The sequence below is a fragment of the Copadichromis virginalis genome, linkage group LG9 (genome assembly GCF_057382275.1).
Source record: "Copadichromis virginalis isolate Kocher_CV1m ecotype Utaka linkage group LG9, C_Virginalis_male_GT1.1, whole genome shotgun sequence".
Taxonomy (NCBI): domain Eukaryota; kingdom Metazoa; phylum Chordata; class Actinopteri; order Cichliformes; family Cichlidae; genus Copadichromis; species Copadichromis virginalis.
The window spans coordinates 18,641,719-18,663,297 of NC_140626.1; the positions used below are offsets into that span (position 1 = coordinate 18,641,719).

Consider the following 21,579-nt stretch of genomic DNA (forward strand, 5'->3'; position numbering starts at 1 on the left):
TCCAACAATGCATTTAATACATTGTAATCCAGCCGGCGAGAAAACACACATTTGCTTGGTAAGTAAAAGGTCTGGTTTGTTTCCAGCTGGTGACACAAGTCAGGGCATCCGGTGTACAACTCATCAGCAAAAGGTACATATTGGATATATAGAACATTCACACTCCAACTGTTACATCCAGAAATTGCTTTTTATAATCATGGAGCTCTACTAATGATTTCCTGTTACTTCAAGAACTTTGCAACCAGTTACATTGGCTATACCTCTGAAACGACAGCGCCACAGTTTTGAAATCAAAGTTACAGTTACGAGAAGCTTGACTTTCTGTGGAGCACCTGAAGGCAGCTCCATGGCCCCGCCCCTCTGCCAGACACGCACGTTACAGTACTCCCTCATTTTCTCACCCGTCTCTGTTTATATTTCCCTCCAACCAAGTGATTTACTCCAGGTGAATTTTCAGCTGACAGCAGGACAAACAGGACGACATTATCACCTCCACTTTTATCCACTGGACTCTCTTAAAGGTACGTTGTCCCGCGTGTTTCACCGGCTTTGTTGCTTGCTCCCCTTTCCCCTTTTTTTGCTGGTAATTACAGTCATTAGCATCCATCTTGGTAGGAGCTAATTAAACCCACTGCAAGGAGACATGTTTAGCCCTGTGTAGTCTTCTAAACGTTGCACCTTTGTGTGTTTTATAAGGTTTGTAACTTCTGTCATGCTAAATATCCTTATTTAAAACAGTTGCCGAACACATTTATGCTTCTGTAATTAACATAGAGGTTAAAAAAAATAACATTGGTCTTCCTTCTGCATTGAGCCCCATGTTTTTCTCTTAGTAGCTTAGGATCACCTCACGGATATTAATGTGTTTTTTGGACTCAGATTAATCACTGCAGCACTTACTCACTTACTTGTGTTTTGGTGCTTCAGCTTGTTAGTCAACATCTCCATGGAAACACCAAGTTAAGCAGTGATGTCCACTTCCTCCAGTTTACACAAGCAGATAAACTACTGTCATTTTGATATACTGCATTAAGGAATTGAGCACCTAAATGCACCACTTATCTTGTGGCTGCAGCCATTACATCTTACACTAATACTGTGCAATACTGCAAATTATCGATCGATAACTGGTATAGATCAGATACCTAGTAAATACAAGGCCAGTATTCTGAATCATCGTGAGTTAATGCAGGAGTTAATGCAGATGTGTCATTAGTTTTTTATCATGATGTTGTGATTCTGTGTTAATTTTGTGCTAATTTTACATATACTAAAGTCTCATTGAGATGAGACTGAATCTCTTTCCAGAGAGATCTGGCCAAGAGGTTAGAAGAAATTGCCACAAACATCACAAAACTTTAGTATTTCCACAAAAGTTGCAAGAGAGAAATTATACAATGAGGACTTTGATTACAACTACAAAAAATGCATCTTCAAATATTGATTCTGTTCATCTGGACGTAGCGTTTTCAGTGGGAGAAACGTTTCGTCACTCATCCAGTGACTTCTTCAGTCTCAGATGAACAGAATCAACTTTTGGAGATTTACTTACCTGGATGATTGAGCATGCTTCAAGATGTTTTAATACAAAACATACAGTTTGGTTGCATTCTGGGCAATGGAGGTTTGACATAGCTGCTTCATTTTTTGGCCCAGCCTTCGACGATTAAAATAATATATACATATATTGCATTCATTAAAAGGGATTTTTCTTACAAACGTTAACCACTGACATTTGTCCAGTCTCTCACGATTGGCGTCTGCTGGTGCAGGAATTTATGGAGACGTATGATGAACTATTTTTGCTTAGCATTTAGTCAGTGTGTTGTGATTTCATTATTTTGTTTTGTTTTTTCTTTTTTGGTTGACTTTTATACAGTGTTTAAACAGAATTAATGTGCTACAACTGAAATTGAAAGGTGCTGCTCAGTTGCATTATGGGAAATGTTTTGGCCTCACTGGTTTAAGATATGATGAGAAATTCTGCTTCAGTTTTGGCCCAACTTCCAGCAAATAAAGCTTCATATTTCTAACAGAAAATTGTATGTATCTACATTTTTTTAAGTTCAACTCCATCTGCCTCCATGGCACTCTATCCCTAGCATCCTCCTCTGTCACACCAACCACCTGTATGTCCTCCTTCACTACATCCATGAATCTTCTCTGTAGTCTTCCTCTCATCCCTCTACCAAACAGTTTATTATTCAACATTGTTTGTCCAATATATCCACTATCTCTCCTCAGCACATGTCCAAACCATCTCAGCCTTGCCTCTCCAACTGTGTCTCCAAAACATTCAGCAGAGCCGTCCTTCTGCAGCGCTCATTTTTAGACGTGTCCATTCTGGTTATTCCCAGTAAAAATGTTAGCCTTGAAAATCTTCAGCTACGTCACCTCCAGCTCTTTTTTTTTGTGTGCCACTGTTTCCAAACCATACATCATAGCATGTCTCACTACCATCTTAAACCATTAGAGAGATTAAAGAGACATTAGATCATTTTGGTTTTCAGTGCATAATTGTACATGCTACACTTTGCTACTTTCAGACAAAAAGTTTGATTGATAGAAACCAATTTTGAGTTCATTTGGTGGCATAAAATTCATTATGTAAAGAGAAAAGTGTCTAAACTCACAAGTCATGTTATTTACATCTCTTTTATAGCTTGTCACCCACTCTTCCTCCTACCTTTAAGAGTTTTTATCGTTTCAACACAGAGCCAAGCTCACCCTTCAAAGTCTTGTAAATACAGGGTGTGCGTCTTCATGTGTTGCAGGCAGCCTCTGATATTTGATCCCACTGTAAGTGCCACAGTAGAAATGGTAAACAAAGCTTTCTTTATCTGCAGAAGCAGCTGTTTGTTTTATGCATGTGAGGAGGCTGAGCCGCATTTGAAACTGCTACCAGAAGTTTGTGACAGTAAACACTAGAATTTAGCTTAAAACATACATCACTTTAGATGGAGCGTTGTTGCATTACTCAGAAATATTTTCCACCTGGAGTTTCCTTTCCACATCTTCCCAGCAAAGGTGTGTCTGATTCAGAAACCTCTCCTGACTAACAAAGTACATTTCATGCTAATGAGTGATAAAAAATTAGAAAAACAGCATAACACTGTAGTGAAGCAGAAATTAGGACATAATCAATCAATGCTTAACTTGTGCTTTGTTCATGATCTCCTATTGAGTGTAGTAATGTGTGATATGTTATGAACTCATGGTTCTTGATTAATAAATGACGAGGCCTTTGCACAAAGGTAAAAGCAATGCTCACTGCAGCAGTAAAGCAGACAGATTATTTTTAGTTTAGTTTTTTATCTTTTTCAATCATTAATCATCAATCATTTACCAAAGGCCCACAAACCCACTGATGTCATGAAAAGCTAACACTCGGGTCACTTACTTATTTAACTGCACTCAATTTCTGATCAATGTGACGTCAGTTATAGAGGATAAAAATACCTTAGTGGTTCCATTAATGCACTTAGTGCATTATTCTGATGTATAGATACTCAGAAGTTGCTATTCCTCGCTATTCCTCATGCATTATTACTGTGTTTCAGACGTGATAAACGTCATATAAACGTTTTGCAGTTTATACCTATTCAGTTCAATTTGATTGATATAGTACCAAATCACAAAAACAGTTGCCTCAAGCCACTTTAAGGTAAATGCCACAATATTAGGGTTAAATTAAACCACAACAGTCAAAGGCCCCCTGTGGGCAAGCACTTGGTTACAGGGGGAAAGAAAAACTGCCTTTTAACAGGAAGAAACCTCTGGCAGGGCTCAGGGAGGGGCAGACATCCACTGCAACCAATGGGGGTTAACAGGAGGGACACAGGACAAAAGACACACTGTGGATATTCATAGTAACTACTGATTAAAACAATAACTAATGATACATGTGCTTTTAACTAAGTGTTTTTGTTTCAGTGTTTTAGCACAGAAGAGATTATCTCATAATTTGGATTGAAGATCTCATAGTGCTGTTTAGTGTTTCATTCAGGAGCAGAAAAAGTAGCAAGCACCCTTCACTGATCCATGAAAGGTGTCTGAACATCGATGTCTGAACATAGTTTGAAATGTGAACATCTTCGGCCACCCAGTAAATAAAATTAGAAAACCTTCATCAAAAGTTCTTTAGAAGAACAGTAGAAACATTTCATAAAAATTTGATTTGATTTGATTGAATTTCAGAAAACCAAATAAAAAGTTTATTTATTGTAAATGACTGTGGCCCCTGCAGTGGATCAACTGCCTGTCTAGGGTGAAGCCTGCCTCTCGCACTATTACAGCTGGGATAGGTCCCAGTTCTCCATGACACCTACTGACATGACATGTACTGGATATGTAGAAGAAAATAGATATGTGGCCTACCTGCAGTACCCTCATATCCCACCAGAGGACTGTGGCCCACACTAGCATAGATGTTTTTGTGATGTTACACCAGGGGTGGGCAGTAATTTTCCCAAGGGGCCACATGACAAACAGGGATTATTTGGGTTGAACCAAAAAGCTGAAGTCAGTTCTACTCAAAATTAATTTTACCCTTTAGAAACTGTTGTTGGTTTCTGGTAGTGAATGATTCAATAGTGTAGAAGTTAAGATATTCGGCCAGCTCAAATATGTAGATCCATACTGGTTGTGGTGACTTCTTCTTCTTATACACTTTATTGTGTTGTTTCTTTGTTTGCTTTTTATGCAGTGTATGCAAACACGTTTGTTTTTCTTGAAAAATCTGCCACATCTCTATCTATCTTTGTTTAATAGTCTTTATCCAATAATTGTGGCCATATACGTTCAGGTTAGTATGTTAAACTATGACTCTCACTATACAAAGTCCGTGTGTGACCATTCCCATGTTTGGTAACAGTCAGCTCACAGAGGAAAACTTTGCACCTCTATGTTTTAGACTCACTGTCAACCTCTGGATCTGTTATGATGACGATGATGGGAAACAGAAACTATTATGTGGCTGTTTTCCATGAGAGGCCACATGAGTCATTCTACATGGAAAAAACCCTGCTAACTTCTTCAGGTATCCTGTATAATGTTATGTTAAAATAGAGGTAAATTAAATAATAATAATTAAACTTCTAATCAAGCATCTGATGACCTTTCCTTGTAATTATGAGTGAGTAAATTAGAATTATGAATGACAGAGATCATAATTGAAGAATAAAATATCCTGTTCATCTTTTCTTTAATGAACATAATGCATAAACAGATTTTCTTTCATTATTTAATATACAAAAGTCATATTTGCTTATTAGTTTGTTTCAAGCTATTTTAAGCATTGCTAATTAATAAATAATAGTTGTTTCAGTCCTTCATCCAGATGACAAATTCAGTCATCAACACTTCTAAAACTGGGTGCATCCTTATATACAATTTGGAAAATGTTCTTTTCTTTACAAGTGAATCTAGAAGATAAAATCTATTTTCTTCTCAGAGTAAACCTGACTGCAGCTAAAACTATATGCCTCAGACCTACGTATGGACTAAAGCCTGCTGTGCATGACCTACAGCGTGATAGTAATATCGCCTTTGTTATGTTAATTTTGAGTGACAGCTCTTGATGCAGCCAGCCATGCATTAAATGAGGCCGTAGAGGGCCGTCATACTGCGTGAGCATTGTTCAGGTACTAAAGCGCTTTGAGTCATGTTTCAGTTTTACATCAAGCCTTCATTTGCTCAGTAGCACGTTGCACGAACTGGTGATGTTATCTCGTAATTATGACTTCTGTAGCTCGTAATTTTAACGTACCATCTCATAATTAGAAGATCTGCATCTTTTAAAAATATCTCATAATTGCAAGATCTTCATCTCTTAATTACAAGATACACATCGCTTAATTACAAGATCATATCAAGTTGCCATGGATACAGCTTTGGTGCAGGTTTACTTGCAGAGAGCTGTTGATGGTAAACATTGTAACAATGCAAGCCACCACATGTGAGTAATCCTTTGGTTTGAACCTGTAGCTTTGTGCAGGAACAGAGGGTGGCTGACTTTTTTCATGGTTATAAATCACATTTGCTTGTTTTTTCTGAACAATAAAGAAATACTAAATGATCCATTCTTAAAACTGTGTTATGCATCAGGCAGTCCAAAAACCTCATGATGCTTCATTGTCTTAACTTTTTACCGAATGTACAGAATTGTTCTCACTTTGTATCATCTCTTGCTGACATCATGTAAAACCAACAATGAAAACCTGAGTGTCGAGAGCTGTCTGGAACCTGAGGCTGAACCTTGGCTCACAGGGATTACTTGCACATAGGCCAACCTCTTCATTTTAAACTGTGGTCACATTTAACATGAGTAACATAAGGAAGTCCACATATCCATTAATTAAACCAAAAAAAATACAGCTGCAGTCCTGAGAAAAATCACTGCCAGTGGCATCCTGTAAATCTCCATGAACAGAAATTTGCAGATGATTTTGCAGAGTCAAACTCAAGATTGTTGGTAATCAAAGAATCCTGGTTTCTTTCTGTAGTAATGACTAGTTAACATTTGAGCATGGCCCCGTTGAACAGCACAGGAAGTACTACATTTGCTGAATAGTACTCTCAAAACCAGTAAATATTATTTAAAATGTGTCGACATTTTGTAAAGAAGTGCATGTGACGAGGCACCTTCTGTGGCTACACATGAGTCCCTGACATTACATTGTTTTTTCCAGAGGTTGAAGCCCTTTTTACAGTGACATCAAAACGCCTTTGTAACTTGATTCTGGTTCCCTAGAAGCACTTCAGTCTTCTCCTGAGCAGTACTGTTGCAACTTTGAAAAAACTCCTCAGTTGCTTTGTTGTTTTAATCAATGTTTCTCCAGATATTGCATTACCCCTATGCTCCTGCATTAATGTAAGACTGAAATTTCTGTGACACAGTAAAAGTTGTTTTAGGTTTAGTACTGGAGTCATCACCAGTACTAAAGGCCTCAGCAGGCCTACAGGCTAGTGTTCCCCTATTGCTTGGTGTGTGGTTGCTGGAGGTTTCTGGCTGTTGCTACATGAAATTGGTCAAAAGAGGCTGCTGCACCAAAAACCTCCTTTCTTTGGTCACTAGCAAATTACCCATAGTTTGCACGGAAAATGAAGATACTCAGCAACGACTCACCATGGGATAATGCAACCCTAAAACGTGCAACACAAACTTTACACTGCGAATGTTTGCCTTAAAAAAACCAAATTAAAGTGCTACCTTACCTTTCCCTTATCACTGGTGGTTGCCAGGGGATTGCTACCTGGTCTAAAGGACTGTGTGACTGAGGCTTAAGCACTTAATCTATCACACTCACTGATAAATGCATCAGGAGTGATTTTTGAGATTCATTGTCTTCCCAATGGGCACTTGTACAGGTGAGGTGTCATTTATACCGCCAATCTTCTGATTGGTGAAAAACCTGTTCTCTCTGGGGTGTCATCCATATAGGAACTCTTACATCATTCTGTCCTTTAGCCTTTGACCTTTTTGGCTTATGATACCCCCTTCTTGTCCTTTTCCAGGTTTGAAGAGATGTCATCTGTTTGGCATCAGGAGCCGTCATGTTATTCGCCCTGTGTAGAAATCGACTCCAGCTCCGTGAGGACCAAAGAGCGCCTCAGCTCTCCTGCCTGGCTAAAGCAGGAGCAAGACGACCTTCGCATCATTAAGTGGGAGAATTTTCAAACGGGAGCATCAGCAGATGCTGTTCAGGACAACACACCCAGCAGTGCCATGTCTGGTATGGGAAGCTCTGACAGTATTTGCTGCTTCATGTAGTTTACTTTTTATGGTTATGGTCCTTTAAGCTGAGCCAGCATCAGCCTCTGGCTTAGCAGTGATGTAAACATGTTGATAGTTAAGAAAATAGATAATAATTTGTTTGATTTTATCTTCTCATCCTGAACAAATACTGAAACGACTGCCTGAAAAGCACACCATCCTTTCTACAGACAAAAACTGATAGAAAAATGATAGAAGTTTAACTTGTGTGCTTGTAATCCTCTTTTGTGTGGCTGTCTTGTCTTTTCTAGCTGCTTCCCAAGTAGAGGGTCTTCCCCCGAGGGTGCTGCTGACCATCACCAAGCTGCAGTGCATGCTGGAGAGCAAACAAGAACGCATCGCTGCTCTCGAGAGGCAGGTGGAGGATTTGATGCAAGACCGCAAGTTCCTGAGAAGCCAGATTGAAAACCTCACAAGTAACCGCTCCATGCCAGCGTTTGCTGCCCCCAGTCCTGTGACTGAAAGTCAGTAACTGAAGTGAAGTATACTGTTTCTTTACTGTACTACAGGCCTTTTTTTATGAGAACTAGCCTAAAACTTTCACTTGCCTCTATATGGTCTATAGTTATTTTACTTGAAGAACTACATTTAAAAAACATAAAAGATGCAGATATTTTGCCCCACTGCCTCTTAGCTGTTCCCCTGTGGTTCCATCATTAGCCATCATCACCTGCTGCTCGTATGAGGATCAGATGATTCTTGAGGTTTTCTCTATAATACTGAAGTATCTTTACTGTATAAAGCATCTTAAATAAACTGTTGTTTTTAATTAAATAAATGATTTTATTTAAGTTGATCCTGTATTGCTATATTATGCTGAATAATGTTATAATAATAATGGATTGCATTTATATAGTGCTTTTCGAGACCCTTAAAGCGCTTTACAGTTCCAGTATTCGTTCACTCTCACATTCACACACTGGTGGAGGCAGCTACAGTTGTAGCCACAGCTGCCCTGGGGCAGACTGACAGAAGCGAGGCTGCCATATCGCGCCATCGGCCCCTCTGGCCAACACCAGTAGGCGGTAGGTGAAGTGTCTTGCCCAAGGATACAACGACCAAGACAGATCGGCAGATCGAACCGGTAACCTTCCGGTTACAAGATGAGCTTCCCAGCCCCCTGAACCACCGGTTGCTCCAATGTTGCTTTGCGCCAATTGTTACTAGCTGTGAATGATGCTAGTAACAATTGGCATCAATTGGCTATCGATCTAACAGCTAGCCAGCTAGGTGTTAGATCGATAGTATGTTTTGGTAGGTTGAACTGCCCAGGTCAACTTTGATGTTACTATAACGCTACTAAGGTATACAGCATATACTGTATAATATTATCGTGCACACAAAGTTATTTATCATACTGTCTCTTATACGCTTTTTTTTTTTTTTTTGTCTTTTTTCAGCTCCCAAGCTGAGCAGAGTGCAGCATTCAGAAAATAAATCTCGAAAGAGAGAAAGAGCTTCTTCTAGTTCCTCCACCAGCAGCGACAGCGGCTCTGAGGCATCCGACTCATCGGAAGTGTCTGCAGCATCTAGTGAACACAGACGCAAGAAACACCATAAGGATAAGAAAAGATCAAAGAAAGGGAGGGACTACAGCAGGAAAAGGGGTAATAATTCAGTCTTGTGTTGAGTTTGACTAGAATTTAGCGATGCATCAGTATAATCAGTACTCATTGGTCCTATGCTTCACTCATGAGCTATATGTATTCTTGTAACTGGGGATTTATGCTTCAGTGGGAAATCTACTTGTAGCTACGTCATAACTACAAACTGCTGTAAAACCATACGCCGTAACTCACAACTTAACCTGAATTGCACCGCCCTTGAAATGTAACAACACATCAGGTTGATGCAGTCGGTGACTTCTGTGATTGGCCCGTCCTGTACCATCGATTGCTTTTATGCATTTCCAGCTCTTTTTTTTTTTTGTGCACAGCTTTTGAATTTCTCAGTGGCAGAATAACAATCATTGTCTGAAACTAAGGATTAATAATCATAGCATCAATATAAGGACTCGTAAATGTCAGCAGGTTCCTGGAGGGAGGCTGCTGAAGCTATCAGAATGTGAGGGAATGTACAAAGAAGTGGCAAAAACTTGAGGGATAGATGTATTTGCTCCCCCCCCAAAAAACGGACCACGACAAAGCGCAGGGACCCAGGAGGGGAAAAAAGTCCTAGTATTTTACATGTTTCTGTCATCTGTCGCCACATATAAAACACAGTGAAATGATCACTTGGTAATTAACACGTAATATAGCACACAAGCATAAATGCCAGCACAGTCATCGGCACTTAAATAGGCAACATTGTAGACTCTAGAAAGATTCACTTAGGTCTGAATCAGGCCTAAGCCTTGTTCCAGCATCACCATTTTAAGGCAGCAGTAACTGGTTGGTTGAGCAGGCAAATGAAAAGCAGTCAGCAGGTTCTGCATAATAACCACACTTTCATAAAGACAACACTGCAGATAATTAGCTGCTGTTATAAAACACAAGTTTGATGTGTTTTCCCACCTATCAGCTGCAGTCTTACTGTAGGTGTATGACTTTTTAAAAAGGACATTAACAGAAAATTAATTCTTCACTCAAACTGATGCAGGTGACATTTTCAACGTCATATACTATTACAAAGGATAGTTAAGTACCCAAAGGTGGTATCAGTGCATCAGTAACAGAATTAAGATTTGTTTGTGGATATTAGCAGCTGAAGGCTTAGTGAATCCTAAAAGCAATGCTAAAAATTATAGGAATAAATAAACAAATGTTACAGTGAGTTAGACGATTTCCCTGTTTTCAAAATAAAATCTTTCAATTAAAATTGGAAGGCTGAAACTATATGCATGAATTATTTGTATGTGTGTCCAGTGAGAGTTGAGATTGTTACTAAAACTAATAAAAAGCAACAGCAACTCATATATTTCATAACCTGTCATCTATTTCCACAAGCCACCGGAGTCCAGTACGTCATTCACCGCTACAAACAAGTCCTGTCCGCTTTCATCAAGAAGAAAAGCATGAGCGAAGCGTTCCGCCATCTCGGAATTGACCGGAACACCATCGCCAACACGGCATCAATTGCCGAGCTCCACCTGGCGGGTAAAGACATGGTCTCCTTGGTTGGCAATTTTCGCCAAGGGGAAGAGACTCTGGTGAGCTACGCCCAAAGGTGCACTTTGGTCATTGACAGCGACGCCGACCTGTCCAGGAAAATAGACCAGATGAAAGCCAACGGCGAGCTTCTGCCCATCTCAGGGAAAAGGTCAAGGTTGTTGCATTCTCACCTGCCGCAGCTGGGTGGTCCTGCAGAGAGCATTTTAATAGGTTAATGGTTGGTGTGATAATATATTGAGATGGTGCACAATGCCTTCACAAAATTCTGTTCTTTGTTTGTTTGTTTCAAAATGAACTGCTGGATTTGAATGACTTGCACAGCATTGTTTTGTTCCCTATTTCTTTATGCTGATGCCTCAATGGCTCAGGAATGTTTTTAATATTCTCATTTATAATGAAAAATGTCGGCACCTGCTTTTTATTGATGCAAATATTTTTTCCTTATGCATGTAGTATTGGAAACGGCCACAAGATGGCAGTGCTCACATGCAAAATTATGTTTACAGCTTATGTCGCTTGTCATTTACTTCAAAATGGTGGCTGGTCAATTTCCATTTTCAAGCCTTTTAAAGATGTAAAAAATATGTTTCATTATGTAGAGTTTCATATACTGCAAGTGATATAAAAGCTGCCTTTAAAGAAGGAATTAAAACACTACAGATTTCACATAAGTTATGTTTCTGTTCATGTCTAAAGACGTTTGTACCAAGAAGCTATGACTCCTATTAAATCTGTATTTCTTCAGCCAGGGAGCAACAATTATTTAAACCCAGTTAAAATAATGAACCTGACATAATCTCGTCAACTGAAATGCGGCTGGACGTTTTCAAGGTGTTTTCTCGCTCTTGAGGAATAGGCCGAGCCAGTTTTGTACACAGATGGGTGAGACATCCTTGGCCAATCTTAAGTGTCAGTGCAAAGTGTTGCCATTGCCTTTCCTGCTGTTTGCTTTTCACATGGAGTGACAAATTACTTGTGCAAAGCCATTACAGGGGCTGCACCCAGGCTGTTTATCTTTGCATTGGACTCTGTCACTGTCACTCCCATTCTCACGCCCGCTATCTGCTTATCGTTCACATCCCTCCTCCCTCCCAGCATACTCCCTCTTCTGTTATGCACAGATTCAGTCATTTCCAATTATGTGTTGCTCCTTCCATCTCTTTTTATCCTTTTCTTTATGTCTTTTTATCCCGATACAAAGGTTGGACAGTATAGGGATATTTCATGGCAGTGGAGGCAATCGCAAGCGACCTGAAGTTTCTCTCAGGCTGTGTACAGCCAGAAGGGACAGGTGCATGCTGGTCTGCTCAGACGCATAAGGTGGAAAAGGGTGGGTGTATCTCCTGCCAGCACTCTTCTCTTCCCACCTCCTGAGGCATGCCAATGTCACTTCTGCTCTCTCTCATCACTGAGATGAGGTGTAAAGGCAGCTTTTCTGCAGAGAGCGAGTAAGGTGCACGACGTTGTTGAGGTAGATGACTATATCTTTTTTGCCTCCAAGGTTGATCAGCACGTTTCAAAACCCCCCCCCCAAAAAAACAGGCCACATCGTGCAGCAGCTAATGCTGCAGAATGGCAACTGTGAATTTGGTGCTAATGACTCGGGGTGACAGAGCTCAGAGCAGAAGATGGAAATACGATGTGGGACTAATCGAGCCTGAAGCATTCTCCATTCCTCCCCCGGCTCTTTGACTCACACTCATGTGAGGCCAGCTGGGACTCCATTTTGTGCCTTTTTCTGGTTGCAGGTGCCACGTCACTGCGGAGGCTCCAAGTGCCTGATGGGTACAAATTTAAACCCCCGCCTCCTCCAATAATCCTGACCTTGACAAAAAGAGCATCTGGACGTTCTGACAGAGAGTAGCTTGTAATAACCACCAATCACAGTCTTAATGGTGCAAGTAAAATGTGTTTGAACTGGCGAGTTCAAATGGGCCGGGGTTATGTTTTGTTGTTGTAATGGTGGGGTGTTTCAGACCTGCTGCATAATAAATGCCTCAGACATGTTATATAAAGGATTACGAGGCTTGTAATGGAGCTAAAGCACTCAGACTGGTGAAAATAGGGTTTGAAAACAGCGAGTTTAATATCAGTATCATAATTACTGAGATTATTGTGAGATGTTGAGTAACGTATTGTGCCGGGCCTATTGTTTGAAGGTCTCAACAGATTTTAAATGATGTGCTATGATAATCTAATGAAAATGAGTAACAGCGTGTGCATAACACCCAGTTCATGGGTCTTGCATGTAAAGACTAGTTTTCTGTGTTTGCATCACTTTTAACCTTTGCCATTGAGACCCTGTTATGTTTTTATAATCCACTCTGTTGTAAGAACATGAGGTGCCATTCTTACAATTTGGTTCTTCGCTTGGATTGTTTGAGTACAGTGAACTCATTGCCATGTTCTAGAAAACCCTGAAACTATGCTTTGAGTTGGTACTAAGGAGCCGAAATTGTACCAATCACATCACCAACCCCATGACCCAACCGATAAGACGAGAAGGATCTGTGCTTTTATGTTGCTTGTGCAGCAGAAATGGACAGGAGTGACACTTAGTGTGGTCTTCTGTAACTGTAGCCCATCTGCTTCAATGTTTCATCTGTTATGAAACCAGAAGAGAGGCTCTTCTGCATACCTCAGTTGTAATGTGTGGTTACTGTTGCCTTCTTCTCACCTCGAAGCACTTTCTTCCTCATTTTGTTGCTTGGTTTAAATGTCAGGAGACTGTCTCGACCATGTCTGCATGCCTCTATGCACCAAGATGCTGCCGCATGATTGGCTAGTTAGATATTTGCATTAATGAGGAGTTGAGCAGTTGAAAAGATTCAACATGACAGCAAATTTCCTAAAAGAGTAAAAAAGAAAAGAAAATCGTTATGCCTTTTTAGATCAGAACTATTTTTCTTGATAGAAAAAAACAGACTACAATCTGTTATTTAAGTTTAAGATTTTATTTATAATGTGTTTATTTACTCAGTTTGTCTCCAGGTGGTGTCTGGTGCTTTTGAGGAGGAGGGGTGACACGTTCTCCCTGAGGACATGTAACCATAACTGACAACTCGTCGCTTGTCATCAAAGTTACTTGGTCCTGCATTTAAACCTGGTTGAAATGTGGTTGCAATTCTTTTGCCAGCCAGGCTGCACAATAAAAACAGGACAGACGCTCAAACCAATTCCATTGAAAAAAGAACATGATAGTTCATTTGACTGCGGGTACGAGATTCTTCACCTTTCATTTGCCCTTGATGTTCCCGCTAATGAAATCTTAAAATAACCTGCCGGCTGCTGAAAAAGTGGGTCAGAGCACCATTGTGACGCGGACTCAGTACAAAAGCATCAAGTAGTGCATTGTGGGTATTTACCCCTTCGGTAGAATTGAGGTAGAGACCAGAGACTGCGCACTGGTGGATGCCTATTCTTGTGCTTTTCTCTGCAGTGACATGGTTTTGCCGGTGGAGCAGTCAGCATCAGTTTATGTCAACATGCAATCATATTTTTATCTCCAGATTTTAACTCGGCATATTTCTGCTCTGCCTGCTTTTATGTCTAATCTTTCTTTACTGCAGGACATCTCGTGGATGAGTTGCCACTAGTGGTAAGAAGCACTAGAGGACAGTGTGTACTGGTGTCTGTGTGGCCAAACCTATCATGCAGACAGCCCTTCGGTGAACATCTTCTCATACTGCAGTTGATTAGATTACATTTGATAGGCTATTAGGACATGTGTGACATCCCATTATTAAGCCAAATATGTGGAGGTGTGGACAAGACAACGTGGACCAATGCTTTAAAAAGGACACCATAAAAAATGCAACGCCAGAGTTTTCTTCTCCTTCAAGCTGTCCATGCTGACAAATCAATCCAACCAATGAACAATCATTAACGAGACCTCTCTTAGCAATTATAAAATGTAGAGGGGGAAACAAAGCCAAGATGCTAATCTCAAACCACAGAACCGCTCCACAATGACGGCCTTTCTGGCAGCACTGCTCGATCAACAAGTCTTGAGGTATTGCTGGTGCGCTCTCCATCTGGCTGCCACTGATAAGAACTTACTGGGAGCTGCTGGATAATAGTCTCGCAAGCTTAAAAGCGCAGAGGGGGGCATAATGTATTCTGAGGGTATCCAGCAGGCTTGGCCTTATAAAGCAAAACCTCATCTTCCCCTTTCTGAATGCATTTTGGGCAAAGACAGCCCCTTCGATGTAGCCAGTGGGTGCTGAAGGGATGGTACTGCGAGGACATCACGCTGACATAGTCATGATGTTGCCTCAAGCTCGTTTATTTCCTGAAGAAACAGGATGGCAGTATTCAGTCACAACATATGCGGAACATCCATGATATATGTCGGTGTTTGCAGGACATTTAAAATGAACTGTTCCTGTGTGGCAGGCCCCCATGGCTCTGCCTCTTTGTACTGAATGGAATATATAAAGCTTGTGTGACCTCTATTTTCAGGGTCAGAGCAACTCCATGTTTTTTTTTTTAGTTTGTACCCCTTAGGTGTCCTCAGACAGACAGAGGGGTGAAAAAAATGATGAATGGTTATATGCTGTAGGTTCTTTTAATATCTGACCAACTGTGCACATTTTTGTGATAGCAGTTGCACAAACAGTGGACATTTTGTTAATCTGCATTCTCCCACAAAAGTAAAAAGAAAAAAACCCAGAAAAGACTATTTTTTACCCTCTTCTCCATAGAAACTGGTGTTAAGAGGTGATGCTTGTGACGTAGAAGAACACGCAAAATGACAGCTTGAAGGAACCCCAACCCCACCCTTAAATCCTGTTGGTTATTCGTCCAGTGACGCAGGGCAAAGCAGACATCTTTGGGCCAAAAAAGAGAAAAAAAATCATTTGAAGGGGACTGGGTACATGCAGACAAACAACTTAGACAGTGAATGCATCACAATATGTTTCAGAGACGAGCTTGGATTTCATCCAAACGCCACACGAATCAGCATCATCTCAGCGGTGGCTGTTTGTCCCCAGATGTATTTCAGCATGAGTGATTCATTTGCAGGTCCTCTGGGTCTTTTGGGGTTTAATGATAAGGAAAAAAATGCGTAGATTATTTTAAAAGAAAACGAAGAAAGCGGAGGAGTGAAATGACTAAAATGCCGCTGGCCATTAACCGCTGATCAGAGCTGTCGTATTATCTGGAAACACAGACAGATGTGAGGTTTAGCCGCGAGGCAAATGCGAGTGTCTTTCATGATGACAGTAGAAAGCCAGTCAGAAAAGGCAATGAAAGAAAGACGTGATGATGTGTAACATACAGCATCTCTGGTATTTCTCTCATAGGATGAGTGTTTGCAGTTTTTCATGGAGGAGGGATTTTTATCAAATTAGCAGCAGCAGATCTTTCCTTCAACTTGACCTTTGTTCTGATAACACATGTTAATTTCACAGTGATGGGTTTTCCAGTCTGTCTGTTTTCACACATTGCATGTTCCCTTATACGTGCCTTTATAGATTCACAGGATAATAAATAAATAAATATATCTGCAGATAATGAAAGGTTTTAAGGACAACTGGCATTCTTGCTATCAGTTGCTGTTATAGTTTTTTTCATATGTGTGAGATCATATCTTGAGAAGACTTGTATATGTACCCATATTTGTTTGGGACTATACAAGTCTAGTAAAGATGGCAGCATTTGCTGACCATGTCCATCCCTTTATGTCCAAAGTGTAGCCATCTTCTGATGAGCAGGACAGCACTTCATGTGAAAAGCCCGGTAATGTCAAAGTGGTTTCCTGAACATGTCACTAAAATGGCCTCAGGCACAGTCACCAGATCTCAGTACTAAAATACTTGAATTTCATAGCTTCTAATGAAGCTCCAATATGCAGTTGGATGGAGAACCAGGCCATATGGGTATATTTTTAAGCCTTTTAATGTTAGGCATTTGTAACAGGTAATATGGGAGTGTAGCTATAAGTAAAATCAGAACTTTTTTTCTCTGGATGTCATCCTTTATATAAGTCAAGTCAACTTTTACCACGGCTTAAAGGGATGCTATAACAAAAACTCCCAAAATCACAGACAGAATTGTTGATAGATAGATATGAATACTGAAGCGCAAAGCGGGGCATTTGCATTGCCAAATTATGCAACTCCTCTCTACCGGTGAACAGGACAAACTCTGTTTTGATGGTGAGTCATGGCTGGGACTGTTCAGCACAGGGTCATGAACCCCTTCTGGTTTTTCTAATGTGGGATGACAGTGGAGTGGGCAAACAGCGTGGTCAAAAGCTGTTTATTGTTCACAGTGTGTACTTTATTTAATGCACTTACTGAGATTCCTGGGCCACAAACTTTTTAACTATGCCTCTGGGGATGGCAGTGTTTTTCTTGCATTTAACTTATTGGTTTATTTGACTTGATTTATATTTATTTGATTTTTTTTTTATTTAGTGCTATCATGAAGTCAGCCTTTAACCCTTTAATATATTCTCCCCTTTTTGTTTCACCTTGAAAACCATGGTGAAACAAAAAGGGGAGAATTGAAGTAATTTATGACCACATTATATTCAATATAGGAATACTTTTTAATGGCTGTGTTTCCATACATATACCCTTAGTTTTATTTATTAGAGATATTCTTAAATTTAGTCATTAGAAGTTGAAAATAATATATTTAACACTTGTATTGTCAAAGAGGCATAAATGTATTTCCATATATCATAAATGACTCAACTACAAACTTTAAAGGCCCACACACAAAGTTTATGCTTTTGTTTAGTGAAGTCAGTCACAAAGCACTGTACCAAAACATTTTGGTTATTATGGTTGCTAACAGATTGCCATAATTGCCTGTAAGTTTGTTTGAAAGATCCAGACTAGCGTTTAAACACTAGCCAACACATCTTCGAAACAGTGACCAATCACCTTCAAGGTCAATGATGTGTCTTACTGCTGAAATCTACACATTTTAAAAGATGCAATGGCCTCTTTTTGTGTCACAGTTTCATTACTAATTAGTAAGTAGTTGGCCAGTGTTTGCACACAAGCTGGCATCTTTCATGCAATCTAGCACTGACCAGAGAAGTCTGCTAGCAACCAAGGCAATCGCAAGCATGTTTTTGGTACAACACGAAGAGCCTCAACTGCCAGAAACTAACCATTAACTGGTTGGAGAATGACCATTTTCCCTAGCATAAGTAGGCACCAGTGGGTTTTAGAACAGTCTCTAAGCATGTGTGACAGAAGGCTAAGATGGTAAACAACATGACTTAGCATAAATTAGATAAATTACCATGTTAGCATGCTGAAGTTTAGCATTTGACTCAAAGCACCGAACCAAGTATTTGATATCTATCAAACCCTTCCAGTATACACACTGTGGTAAAAGTCTTATGCATATTTATAGAAAACTAATAATTCAACATAATTATTAGCTTTCTGTGAATAGCTCGAATTAGCATTTGTAGAGTTGCAAAGGGTGCTAATGTCTCAAAGAAATACTGTGTCCGATTAAGGAGATCAAAATGAAAATTAAATGTCTGAATATCAAAGGCAGCTATAAATAGACTGTCATTCATCCAATTCACATCCTACAGCCTTCAATAAATCCATTCACGAAGCTCATGAGATACTTAGATTAGCTATATATGTTGAGGTTGTGCTGCAGTTCCCCAGTTTTCATGGTGTGCTTGCCTGCATGATAGCAAAAGAAACCAATTTGCAATTAGAGATTGTCTAATTTCATGTGACTCCCAGCAGTAAAAGTGTCCCAGACTATGCACATTAATGTTATAATGAGCAAGGTTGTCAGGTCAGCTGAACAAAGGCTGACCAAATTGAGCAGCATGCATGTATATTGTAGTAATGATTGCCTAATGATCTTTCTATCAACTGCACAATCCCAATACTCATTTCAGTGCTTCATGATATGTGTGCACCACAGCTGGGTAAGTCACAGCCCAGTGGTTTGCCACAATGGCGGCCAGTCATTGACGCCAGCCATGAGCCTGTCATGCATTCACACCACGTACCCACGGTCACAATAGCCTCATCAGTAGCCTTATTCAATCAGTCTTCACAGACTGAGTCGACTCGGGTGCTGCAGACCCAGCCAGCCATCCACTGATCTGCATGACAGCGGCATCAACAATCAGAGCGTCACTCCTTAAATCTCCTTGAAGTGATCTCTGATTTCCCTTGATTGTGTCCTACCATTATTCCACTCAGCATTTTCAAGTATGTCCATGTGATTAGTACAGCGAATGAAGGGAGAATGGGACACTGTGACACTGTTTCTACTAATTACTTTAGCAGCAGTGCACAAAATAGGTGGACGGAGACATTGGGCTTATGTAGGTCAACGAATAGACAGGAAATTCAAGATATTTACATAAACATTTACATTTCTGTGGCTTCGGAATAGAAGCTTGAAGGATAAAGCAATAAAACACTAAGACACGATGGTGGTGCAACACTCATGGCTACCAATATCATGAGAGCGGTATCGATTCCTACATTCCACATACAAAGTGTCAGATGGGACTTATCAATATCTTTATCAATCAGTCAATCAAACCTAATGAATTCTTGCTTGTCCTTCAGGCCAGCATATCATGAACAGAGGTTTGAGGCCACACAAATGTTTATGGCTGCTTTTAAAGCAGCATGCTCTAGAAAAGGCATAAAAGGGAGAAATTGAGCCCAATCTTTATGAACATTTATGCTTCAGTTTTCTTTGTAATGTGACGTCAAAGTCACTAAAGTTGTGTAATGTTAAAGAAAACTTGCTCTAACCAAACTTTTAAGTGTTTATTGTGATTATCCAATCACTACTATGCTTTCATATACTGCACAATATTCATTATTTCTGCATAACACCAAAATAAATGAATAAATCACAATGCAGTGATCAGAATCAGAATCAGAATCAGAATACTTTATTGATCCCTGGGGGAAATTATTTTTTGTTACAGTGCTCCATTTTAAACCAACATTAAGACAAGACAGACAATACGCTAACTAAGAATAGTACAATATATACATATATATACATACATAAGTCACTTATAAATAAATATTTGGAAAAGAAACATGTGTAGCTGTAGCAGCAAACAGTGTGTTAAGTGGATGCGTTGTACAGGGAGATGGCCACAGGCAGGAATGATTTCCTGTGTCGTTCAGTGGTGCTTTTCGGTAATCTCAGTCTCTCACTGAACGAGCTCCTGTGACTGACCAACATGTCATGGAGTGGGTGGGAGGTGTTATCCAACATTGTCTTTATCTTGGACAGCATCCGCCTCTCCGACACCACCTTGAGGGAGTCCAGCTCCATCCCCACAACATTGCTGGCCTTACGGATCAGTTTATTAAGTCTGTTGGCATCTGCGACCCTCAGCCTGCTCCCCCAGCATGCAACAGCATAGAGGATCGCACTGGCCACCACAGACTCATAGAAAATCCTCAGCATTTTCTGGCAGATGTTGAAGGACCTCAGTCGCCTCAAAAAATAGAGACGACTCTGGCCCTTCCTGTAAAGTGCTGTGGTGTTTTTAGCCCAGTCCAGTTTATTGTCAATGTAATATATCTGTAATATTCCAGAGTTTAATGAGTGGGCTAGAGCAGACAAAGCTGAATGACTTGCTTGCAAGTGGCACTTCATTTTCAACAACATAATTGTTCTCAACCCTTGCACTACTCTGAATCCCAACACATTTCACAAATGATCTGCCTGTAAAGGACTGAAGACATGTCTGAAAGCAGCCTCTTTCATTTCAGGTAAGACTCTCTGTTTCTTAAACTGTGTTCCAGAGATTTTTTTTTCTTTTTGTTGGAAAATTAAGGTAATATTTCTGCTTTTACAAAACATGCAGGACCTAAACTGACTGAAAAAAATCAGTGTCGGATCAAACTAGACGGATGCACAGTTCCATACTGTATGCAGAAAGGATTATTCAGCCATCATGCAGCCATCTTACGTGTGTCGAGCTATCTCGTCAGCGCAGCATCAGTGCGAAAGGATGATGCTTCACGGTGTAGAGACTAGCGACTCAGAGTGCAGCAGAGCAGTATGTAGGTTACCTGTCAGGAAATTAAGCCTATTAACCGCTTATGTAACACGTAACACATTTCACTGTGGGCACGTGGGTTCTCGTCCAATATTTCATATGTGATATTTGGCAAGGAGGGATTTTTGTTAAACCGGTGTACTTTGGAGTAAGTTGTTACACAACCTACTTGTGTGTGTGTTGGACATATAATTTTGTAAGAGTGATGTGAATGTTTCAATGTGGGAAAAAATTGTTTAAATCAAAGAACAATCTCATACTTCTAGTTTTCAGTTCTCTGTATGTTTGTTTTCTCAAATGTCAAGCCTTAGATTCAAGAGGACCAATGCTCGTTAGGCTTCATGGGAGGGGGGTCATCATTAAGCCACTGACACTACAGAGTTTTATTCGTTTGTAAGAGTGTGAATGGGTGAATGAGAAACACACTGTGAAGCCCTCTATAGAAGCAACCTAAGGCTAAATAAGTCCAGACTGTTTCTCATTCCCTTGAAGAAGTCCTATAACCTTGTGTCCCAGGGAAACCTGTATGTGCTCATATGTGAGTGCAAGGTAATGGTGTGGTACTTCCAGCCATTAGGTTATTATGTAACCAAAGTGAGAGCTGTGTTGGTCCATTATATTTTCAGTGTGTGGTGGACTCTGTTTCTATCCCTGCA

At 40.2% G+C, this 21,579-nt stretch overlaps 1 protein-coding gene across 2 annotated transcripts; it reads left to right on the top strand.

Moving 5' to 3' along the window:
- Positions 1–357: 357 nt before the first annotated feature.
- On the top strand, positions 358–11,631 carry LOC146701717 (uncharacterized). Of its 2 annotated transcripts, XM_085468032.1 has the most exons (6): positions 358–524; positions 4,916–5,041; positions 7,519–7,736; positions 8,029–8,241; positions 9,178–9,384; positions 10,723–11,631. In XM_085468032.1, the coding sequence occupies exons 3-6, from the start codon at positions 7,529–7,531 to the stop codon at positions 11,100–11,102; spliced, it is 1,008 nt and encodes a 335-aa protein (XP_085324158.1). In that variant the 5' UTR covers positions 358–524; positions 4,916–5,041; positions 7,519–7,528; the 3' UTR covers positions 11,103–11,631. The 2 variants fall into 2 exon arrangements, with proteins under 2 accessions (XP_085324158.1, XP_085324157.1); XM_085468031.1 differs by lacking the exon at positions 4,916–5,041.
- The last annotated feature ends 9,948 nt before the right edge of the window (positions 11,632–21,579 follow it).